Below are 10,362 nucleotides of genomic sequence, written 5' to 3'. Positions count from 1 at the left end.
GGGAAATTTCATGAAGAATACATCTATGCACCTCCAGGTAAGTAAAACTTCAATCTTTACTGGTGGAATACTCAGTGAATGTAGAGCACTCACCCTGACCTTTTTATAAATTTCTGAAGGATTAGATTTTATGCTACTTTCCTGAGTTAATTTGGCCTATGCTCTCCAGATCCTGACTGTGAAGCTGCAACGGTGTTTAGTTCAGCAGAACCTACAGCTGACTTGGTAAGCTTTAGCCACTCTGTATTCAGATTAGGAATCCTGAAGACTTGAGAGATCTCACCTCTGATAGAACTGACTTTTGAAATGTTTGTTGGTTTTGGTTTTGTTTCTTAATGTGAAACTAAATATTTAGTCACCTATTGGTCTACAGTGGGTGTGAAAGCCAGTCCCGTGCATGTCAGAATATAACTGCTTTTACCTGAGTTACATAAGATCCTCTGTGTGTATATAGTCCATAAACCAACTTTTAAAAATAAGTAAAGGTGCGGTGTATGTGTGCCTTGTGACTTCTCTGCCTCTAAAATGGACCATGTTTTGCTTTGGAATCCCTTCAGGACGAAGGGCCTGTTCCTGTGTCTCCTCAAGATGACGTGGCTTCTTACAGTTATCCCCAGAAGGTAGTTTCTAGTACTTTATTGTGGTAGCCCTGTGGAGAGGTGACCCTTCTGCTTGGTTACTGTTCATTTGTGGGGTCCCTTAGAGCATCTTGTAGCAAAGAATATGATTCTCTGTAAGTAAAACAGAAGAGTGGGAAGGGGTTTTGCAGGTGTCTGCAAAGGTGTCTTTAAGTTGTTATTTGCAGGCCAGTTTTCAGAGAACTGGGATAGTTACCTGCCTTTACAGCTAGGACTTTCAGAATGTGAAGTGAGTTTTTGAACTACATGATACTTCCATAGTCTTTGTCAAAGCCAGTGGTAGAGGCAGCTGGCTGAACACTCGGTTCTTTTCCAGGTGGTGGTGAACTCTGCAACAGTCTCAGCCTCAACAGGAGTTTATGCTGCTCCAGTTACAGACTTCTCAAATTCTGCTGCCTCCAGTCCAGCCAGTGTCACAACAGCAATGCCCCCCCAGACAGTTCAGCCGGTCGTGGTATCTCCTCTTTCTGTAGGGAGGCCAGGTAGAGTGTACATACTACAGCTAGGAACTTGAAATGTCTATGGTTTTGGTTACTTTTTTTTTCCCCTGAAATGTCATGTCTACTTTGTTCTTGTGAAATGTCTGTTAAGAAAAAATTGTTATTCCCTTATCCGTTTTTCCTCTTGGCTTGGTTTTTTTCCACTCTTTGTGAAGTTTAGTCAGCACAGTTCTCTAAGCTATCTACTTGCTGATGCCATGAGAGATAATATGCTGGTGTGTAAGAGGTGGGGGCTGCCTAGTGAATATTTCACGGTAGTCAGTCCGAAATATTTTTGGCCTGACATGTCTTGAGCCTTACCCTATTTCTGTGGGTTTGTTGTCACACTTAGGATGACGTAATGATCAGTCTGTATCCTGTTGTTCTAGGACAGGCAGTTCCGTAAAGAAAGTCTGGCCTGTCTTCTAGTGTGGAGAAATATTTATTCTTAATGGGAATGTGAAGCTTGCAGATAGACATACAGTCAAAGCTTGTGAGATTGGAACCTTCCCATCTGGTTGTAAAACTTCTTCTGGACTTTCACAGTGATTACTAAAGAGAACTGTGTTAAAGCTTGTAGTTGGGGACACTGAGATGTCAAAGAAGTGCGTGCTTAATTGTGCAACTTAGCATCTTGCTCATGTGACGTGCCATTGCAAATTTGATTTGACTTCTGTTTCCTTCTAATTGTAGCAATTTCTTCGGTGCCATTCCCAATTTATTCAGCTCCTCTTCCTCCAGTCAGTGAGGTAGGAGAACCTGATGTCACTCTTCCACCTTACTCTTGTGATCCCAGTGGCAGCGATCTGCCTCGAGGTAATAATGATGTTTTTTGGCACACTTCTTTTTTTTTTTTTTTGTTCTCTGTGGAAACTTAACAGAATATCTCTAATGAGAAGAAATGGTTATTTTCAGCTTGCAGGGAGTGAGAAATAATACTGTGGGTTCTTATGCTAAAAATTAAATAATTCCCAGTTCTGAATAGCAAGTTCATGTCTTGCTCAAATACGTGATTACTGCAGCTTTCAGCATCTTAAAGAGATTACCAAGGGAGAGGGTTCTTGATGGAGAAACGTTTTTCTGATAACTGATTAAAATAAAGCGTGTTTATAAAGTTGTGCTGTTGCCCAATTCAGTGGGATATTGTTTGTTTTCCTTTGTGGCTCCAAGATGTCATTCTGTGGTATCATAAACCAGGGATAAAGCATAGGGTCACCTTGTTCCTTGTGTGCCTAGACTTTCGTATACTGTCATCAAGTACAACACTGTTTAAGGTGCGTTTGAGCTGTTAAACACTGAGCGTGCAAAGAGCAGCTCAGAAAGAGCTTTCAGATGTCAGCTGAATGTGGACTTCATTTCAGCAGTGGTAATCTTTAATCAACTTGTTCTTACATGGCATGACAATATTCTCGAATTGTAAGGTTGCATCAGACAGCCGAGCTTAGGAAGCAGCGCAGCAGGCATATACGTATTTGACTTTTTGTTTTTAATTTATCCCCTGGTTTTGTCGTGTTTGTGGCTTGCAAGGCATAAATAGAGCCTGTAGTTCACAGAGCTTTGTTTGATAACCCGAAGATCAGGCTGTCTGCTGTGCTTATCTCAAGCTGAGTGCCTCTCAGCTGCAGGAATAACAGTACTGCTTGCTGTTATGCTAGGTAACTTGTTTTTCTCTCGGTGGGGAATGCTGTGACACCCAAAACCACCACCATGGTATCACTGCACACACCTTGAGAGGCAGATAAAACTGTTCTGTGATGCAAATGTCTTGTCTTAGCTGATAAGGATTGTTGGTTACATGTAGTTCTGGACTGCGGTAGAAAACGCTGGCCCTGTGTATGTCCCCTTGCTCTGTTTTTTTGACAGGATGGTGGCTCTAACTGCGCTAAGGGTTAAAAACTTAAAAGGACTGTAAAAGAAAAAGTGATTATTCAGCCTGCTTGTCCTCTGTGTGTAGTCCTTGTGCTACTGTGTAGTGTAGGAATGCTCCGGACCGAAGTTGGAGTTCAGTTACACTTACCTGTGTTGCCACTGCGTCACATACAACAGCTTCAGCTGTTTCTGACTTCTCTGGCAGGGAAAATGGGAGGAAGCTATTTTGGGCAGTAGCAAGGTAAGCTGTAGCCTACTCTGAGGTGCAGCAGTGCAAAACCAACTGGCTGTTACCCATGACTTAAACACAAAAATGTGTATCTGTGCGCATTGGTTGAAGTACATAGGCTCTTTCCGTGTAGCCACATACACTGGGAATGTTGGAAGTCTGCATCGCTGCTGGCTTTTTCTAATACTCCTCTGTTAATACAGTAAATGATGTGATTTTATCAGACTTATTACCTTTAGCTCAAGTTTCCGAGTTGCCCATGTTTTCTGTGGATGTAGAGGGTGGCTTTTCTATTCAGGAGTGAGTGAGGAAAAGAACTGGCTGCATATATGTAGGATCTGTGAAAACCAAGTGGCTTTTTTTTTTTTTTTTTACACTGTTTTGGAAAGTATGGTTTTACTATAACTGACTTGATTTTTCTCCCTACTTCCCTCCAAAAAAACACCAAAACATCCTTGTAACTGACTGTATTTCAGGTGTACGGCAGTTGTAGCTTTTACTACATAGAATATAAAGGTTTTGGCTTTTTGTTCTAAAAATCTGTTTCTTGAAGATGGAGCATGAAATATTTCAGAAATGCAAATTGTTTTCATGCCATCTAAAGTAGCTCTGTTGTGCCTGCATGGTACTTTCCTCCATGTGCTGATTCTAGAGGGCTCGTTTCAGATAAAGAGCTACTCCTGATATCTACAGTTTGGATAGCTGCATCTGGTAGGTTATAGAACAACTGTGGGCTGAAATGCTCACGGATTCTTTCAGTAGCTTTTACCGTGTAACATGCTTGTCTTGTCAGAAGTTGATCTGGAAGAAGGCAGGTTTCAAAACACTGTGGCGTGATGGCTGTCACAAGTACTGCTCATGTGCTCTGCAGTAACTCTGCTCTCCTGCAGGTGCTCTCGATTCCTGGTTTTGTTAAATATTCTGTTTTCCACTTCCCCGCTGCAGTAGTGTCGCTCTAGATGATAGTATGCATGCATCCGAGTTCGTGGTTTTCAGTTTTAGTAGAATGCCCTTAACTGAGGCTTTCAGCACTTGGGAGAATTGGGTGTTAAGTGTACTGACAAGATTCTGGAGTGAATGTGGATTGATAACCTCTTCAGACCCTGCTTGTAGCTCTGCAACTGAGTCACTCCATGCAGTATTGACTATGTCCTTCTTGGCGTAGACTCTGGAAACTTTTTAAAGGATTTTAAGGTTGGTAGTTAATAAAGAATTGCATGTAGCATTTATGTTGCCACGCTGCTGTAATGTAATCCATATGGCCTTTAAATTAAGAAATCCAGAAGCTTTGGAGTAGTGCAGGGGAAAGTGCATGGGTAGATTTGACCTCGAGTTCTGTGCACTTCGCTAAAGACACTTGTAGGGCTGGGATTTGGATTGGCGTGGGGACTTGTCAACAGACTGAAGTCCTGGACTTGGAGAGGGAAAACCTGACGTGTGCCTTAGTTTTATGTTGTATGTCTGCATTTGTTACGTTTTTCAGAGTCTCTTTGAATTTTTTTTTAGTAGAGCTTAGGGCTTGTGAAGTGTGTTTGTTATTAACACGGAGATCTTAGGTATCCTACCCTTGCCTGTTCCTTTGTTTTTGAAGGAGCTGCTGATAAAAGACTGCTTGATCCTACTGTTTTCCAGAGACTGCAGTCGTGCTCAGGATCGGCAAGAGCTTCCCATCAGCACAGTAAAAATATCGCCGTGATTTTTGTCCTGATGCATTATGCGATTTTTTTATCAGTATTCAACACTGCTTTTTTATTTTCACGTCAGGGTGGTTACCTTTTTTTGGCTTAGGTATTGTTTCATAAGGTAGTCATGTTTTACTGAAGATCAACTTGATTTCTAGACATCTCAAAGAGGAATATAAACAAACTGGTCTCCTACTGTACTGGCTTCTGTTCTAGCATTCCACAGACATCAGTATTTCCGTACCGGTTTATCACTTCAGTCTCCCAGCTCTTCCTTTGTACTGTTATCGCTGCTATGAAGCAGCTGTTGCATTCAGCTCTTATGCTTGTTTTGCACTGTTTGGCATAAACAATTGAAGAACAAAATTAGATTAAAGAAAATTTAAAATGACTTGTTTCAAATGTAGATGTAGTTTTAGCTAGATACTAGGCATCTTTGAGCTTTTGGGTTATTTTTTATATTTCACTGACTGTGGTCAGTGTCACAGCCAAATCACCAGCACTTTGAGGCAGGAGTTAAGCTTACAGCTCTTTGTAAAGAACGATCTGTGTGCATCTTCTGAAACAGCTTGTGGATAGTTGCTCTGATCAAATATGCCGAACAGTCCAAGAGCTGGGAATTGGCACCCGTGACGGCGGAACGAATCCTTGTGTGTTTCAGGACTGGGGTTGGTGTTTCTGATGCCGTGCCTATCTCTGTTGAGACACAACGCGCGGGGCTGGACAAGTATGAATGTGTGGTGGGTGGGTGGGCAGGGAAGCAATGGGGAGCCAAGGTCCTGGTCTAGGAGGAGTATGTAGGTGGTGAGAAGGTGGTGTATGTGGTAACTCTGGAGGTGGTGTTAAGTTGAAGCCCTTTGAGGCTCGCTCCTTTTATCTCCATCTCCCTGCTTTGCCCCCGGGCTCCCAGTAATGCCAAAGCAGAGTCTCTGTGTGTGCACTCACACACAGAGCCCACTGCTGTGGAATAGGGCACTTGCTTTTCCTGAGCCTTTAAAACCAATCTGGATTTGAATCTGAGAAATCAACCGTTCTTCTCGCGCACAGTTGCAGAACTGCATTACAGGAGTCAAACACGCGCTGCCTTTTTCTCCTTTCAGTGGTCAACTTCAAAGGTTTGTAACTGCTTCCCTGTTTTTCAGACAGTTGGAAATGTGTTTCCAACTTCAAAACTCTGTTGTTTTTGGAGAATGGTTTCAAAGTTCCTCCACACATTTGGCATTGCTTCTCAGCATATCATGTATTTGCCCCCAGGCAAATACAATACTCGCTATGTGGAAGACAGAAGTAAAACACTTGCAAGAAAGCAGGAAACTGAGTACCCTTACGAGGAAGGGAAAGGAAGGAACATATTCCTTATCCCTCCTCCTCACCGTTTTCTGACTTGACCTAACACTAGGTCGTAAGGTGTTAGGTTTGCTGCATATGTTGTCCCCATTGACGTGTTTCTGGTCCTCGCTCAAAGTTCTGAAGATGGAGAAGGTGGCAGAGCCAGACTGAATGTGGAGCAGAAGCAGCGTGAAGGTGCAGCTCCACTGTGCCTTGGTGGAGTTGGTCTGTTGTGTCGCATGTCAGCCCAACGTGGATATTTGCTGTGTGTACGCAGAGGACACGTGTAATTGTGTACATCGAGGGTAAATTGTCACCGGTCTGTGAGGTTGTGCCTGCCTGCCCATGGGCTTCCAAACCCTTCCGCATTTCTGTAGTGAGGAAGGGAGTGAGTGCTTTTAAGTGGTCAACTTAATTTAGGGGCTCATAATTAAATTCCTTTTCCTCTGAAAACCCAGCCTTAGTAGGAAGCCAGAATTGCTTAAGGCCTGGTTGCTTAGGCAGTGGAGACTTGTAGCAACACTGACAATTATCACTTGAGTAATCAAGATGAATAAACCAACATTAAAGCTAATGTAATCATTGACATTTGTTAATAAGTTGGTCAGACAAATGCTCTACTACTGCGTGAGTGTCTAACTGGATTGTCTTAAAAAGACAAACTAATTTTCTGTTTATATTCAAGATACTCCTTACCCTCAAAACTTTAAAGAAAAAGTAGTGCTAAAGCACTTATATTAAGAGCCTTTTATTTCAGGTTACTTAATGTGTAAATGTCGTTTTCCTTCTCGGTTTATATGCTGTTCTGCTTTTTTAATGTCATATCCTTTAATTTCAGATACAAAAGTCTTGCGGTATTATTTTAACCTGGGCTTGCAAGTAAGTGCTTTTAAAATGAGTATAGTAAATTGCCTGTAAAACCTGCTATTTCTCTTGACAAATGTACTGATGTATTTAAGACTTCCAAGTGTGCTAAATGTGCATCCTGTGCACTTGACTATTAATAAGTATAGGCTTGCTTGGTGGAGATCGAAGCATAGCTCAGGAAGCGAAGTTCTGTCTCAAAATGTGAAGCACACTAGTATGTTTGTGTAGTTTTGCTTTGGGTTGTGGTGGTGGTTTTTTTGTTTTTGTTTTTTTTGCAGAAGGTGGTGGCTAGATATTGTTCTTTCCGTGAAGGTAAGAACCTGAGCTGTTCTTAAGAAAATTTGTGTACTTAGACAAGACACCAAAGACCGTTTAGAGATGTGTGGTTTGAGTCTTCTAGGACTTGTACAGCTGTGTTCAGCCTGGTTAGCACCGTTGATCTGTGTTCTGGGAACTCTTGCTCTGCTCAAGAGCTGTCTCTGCACCAGCAGCCATGGGCAGTGTCAGTGCTGCTGCTCAAGGAGGTAAAAGAAGTAATGTCAGCTGCTTAGAAATAGGAGAAAATCTCTTTAAACGTGACTACGTCGATAGGGAGGAATCGTCTTTCCCTGTAAAGATTTCTGACACAACAGTAAAGTGGAACTGAGGTGGCCATTGCGGCAGGTACTGCAATATCTCTGCTCGTAGGCTGTACTGGGTTGTTTTGGTGTGCGTAGTATTTTGTGGGGCTAGGAAGGAAAAAAATGCATTTCTACCCAATTTTAGATGTGAAATGAGTAGTGATCTGGAGGAGGGATGGAGAATATGTGGTTGTATGCATGACCTTGTATTTTTTTTTTCCCTTTCTCAAAGTATTACCATCAGAGCTGTTGGCCTTCCATGATGTATGTGCAGCCAGTGCTGCAGCCGTCACCCGTAGAAGTTTATCCAACATATGCTGAGCCAGCTCCTGTCCTAGATCAGTCAGTACCTCAGCTCTACACTGATGCTGGTCGAACCGAAGTCCACCAGGTTCCCTTGGAAGCACCTGTAAATGGTCAGTATTTGAGTCTAAGAGCATGCACATAACTAAGGAGGAGTGAGGGGATAGATTTTCAAAGCTTGACGGCTCCACAGGAGCTGCTTGCCTGCAGCTTTGCTAACTTGTAGGAAGCATGAGGTTGGGAAGATGTAGAGTAAGCCTTGTTATGACAAGTTCCTCTGCCCTACTTTACATATGTCACAGTTGCTGGTGTAGCCACCAACATGTCAAGGGCTTTCTAAAGCCATAAAAAGGAAGCAGTAATTCTAGGCCTGTGCTAGGTATGCTGGCTTCAACTTGGGAGAACTTTGTCTAAAACTCTGAAGGAGTATCTTTGCTTACTGATAAACAAATCGGCATAGTATCAAAGCAGAATACCTATATTTAAAGTGAAGGAGAGAGTTGAGTTTTAGCCATACATTGAGCATTAACTCATGCTTCAACTCCATGGGGACTTCTAAAAGGAAGATGTTGCCAACTTTAGTTTCAGGGCTCAGCATGCTAGGCTGTTACCTCTTGAATAATACTTATTGCTAGGTGCATCTCCTGTGTGTGTAAAATTTACCGAAAAACTTAGCTTCACCTAGCAGCTTTGTAACAAGCTTGGAGATGCACTTGGCAGTGAGTTAGGAGGATTATATTAAATGAGGAAGAAGATGTCAAAAAGGTCAGATGCCTAGCTCATTAAAATCTCTGGAACGTGGCAAATGGTCAGTGTTGGAAAGGAGCGCGTCGTAACAAAACTGGCTTGGAGGCAGTGCAGGCTCACTGCTCTGCTAATGCTTTGGTCTGTTCAGCTGGAGTGTTGTGTGTTGGGTTTTTTTGTTTGTTTTTTTGCATAGATAAGGGTCATATGGTCAGAGATCAAGTGGAGGAAGAATATATTAGCTCTTGACCTGAGCCCCGCTTGAAAAAGCTGTGGCTCCAAGCAGAATGCTGCCAGGCAATTTTTGCACAGGGTGTAGTGAGAAGATCAGCAAATTGTCCTCTGACATGAGACCCCAAATGATCCGGACTTCTCCGTTAGTGGGGAGACGTGGGTATAAAATTGTTGTCTAAAGAGATGGTCTCTTTTGGCCATCAAAATAATGCTGGTAATGGAATTCTGCATAGAAAGGCCATAGGTATGGTAAAATACGGGGAGTTGTGTGTATTTTGTTCTGATTTTGTTTTGTTTTTTAAGGTAACTTTCAAAATGCAGAGCCTCCACCCCTGTCCTACGGGCCAGTGTATTACCCAGTCATGTCAGACCCCTTCAGCCAGCAATCTCTTCATGGCTTCGATTCTGTAGTACCTGCCTATCGCTATGTAAGTACCTGGCATCCGGTAAATCCACCGTACGGAAATTCTCCACCAATTGCTAGTGCTGCGAGTTCGGGACCGCTGCAGCAGGTCAGCTATATTGCCTCACCTCACCCTGCACCTCATGATGTGCCTCAAGGAATGTAAATCCGGGAGCTGAGAGCTCAGTTCTCGCTCTTGGTTTCTCTTGTTTCTTGTTTGTCAACTGTATGTTAATACCGTTTTGTAAATGTTACGGCTGTCTTAGTGGGCTGGATCAGTTTATTAAATTGCATTCCAATTTCATGTTTCGTTCTAGGTTTATGCTAGTGCTATTTGACAAGATACAGTTTTGGTCGATTATGTAGGAAAGTGTAGGAAAAGAACATACACAGACTATAGTGCAGGGAACACAAAGCTTGAATTTGACTACATAAAGTGTGTGTAAAAACATGCTGTCGCCAAAGGAATGTTGCACCATGTACCTCTGTGAGGGATTGCACTAAACCACTTACGACACCTGGTTCTTGTTTAAACACTTGAAATAGGCTTCCACTACAACTACTGGTAACGATTGCGCACGGGGTCTTTGGAAGATGAAAATATGTGGAACAGGTTGGCTTGCTCACATTTCGCAAAACGAAACTTCTCGGCCACTAGTGGTCGTGTATGTAATAGCTGTATTTCTGCTGTCTTAATTTCACTGCGTGTGGGTTGCGTGACTCCCGGAAGCATAAGAATACTGGTTTGATCGGTTTGTGTATCGCTGTATAATTGTAAGATTTGTTTCGTGAAAGCTGCTGCACAAATGGTGGTAGTCTTGGTGTTTATTTTGCACTGATAGCACAAAATAAAAGCATTGACACCTGAAAACGAGTGGTCGTTTATCACTGGCAGGTGAGGATCCTGACGATTAGTCATTCAACACCTGGACTGAAGAACTGTAGTTGTCTTGTGTGAGATAAGG

At 42.6% G+C, this 10,362-nt stretch overlaps 1 protein-coding gene across 1 annotated transcript in view; it reads left to right on the top strand.

Moving 5' to 3' along the window:
* The window catches only part of LOC104271736 (putative bifunctional UDP-N-acetylglucosamine transferase and deubiquitinase ALG13), a gene marked incomplete at its 5' end in the record, with an annotated part of 23,393 nt that extends 13,830 nt beyond the window's left edge, over positions 1-9,563 (top strand). The window contains 7 exons of the mRNA XM_009866511.1: positions 170-225; positions 543-620; positions 955-1,120; positions 1,811-1,933; positions 7,065-7,105; positions 7,946-8,129; positions 9,298-9,563. Of these exons, the coding sequence (XP_009864813.1) occupies positions 170-225; positions 543-620; positions 955-1,120; positions 1,811-1,933; positions 7,065-7,105; positions 7,946-8,129; positions 9,298-9,563 (914 nt within the window). The remainder of the gene's footprint in view (positions 1-169; positions 226-542; positions 621-954; positions 1,121-1,810; positions 1,934-7,064; positions 7,106-7,945; positions 8,130-9,297) is intronic.
* Positions 9,564-10,362: the final 799 nt, after the last annotated feature.

The sequence above is a fragment of the Apaloderma vittatum genome, unplaced genomic scaffold, assembly GCF_000703405.1.
Source record: "Apaloderma vittatum isolate BGI_N311 unplaced genomic scaffold, ASM70340v1 scaffold1503, whole genome shotgun sequence".
Taxonomy (NCBI): Eukaryota; Metazoa; Chordata; class Aves; order Trogoniformes; family Trogonidae; genus Apaloderma; species Apaloderma vittatum.
Note: the sequence above shows the minus strand (reverse complement) of the source record. Positions and strands in the feature narration are given on the sequence as shown.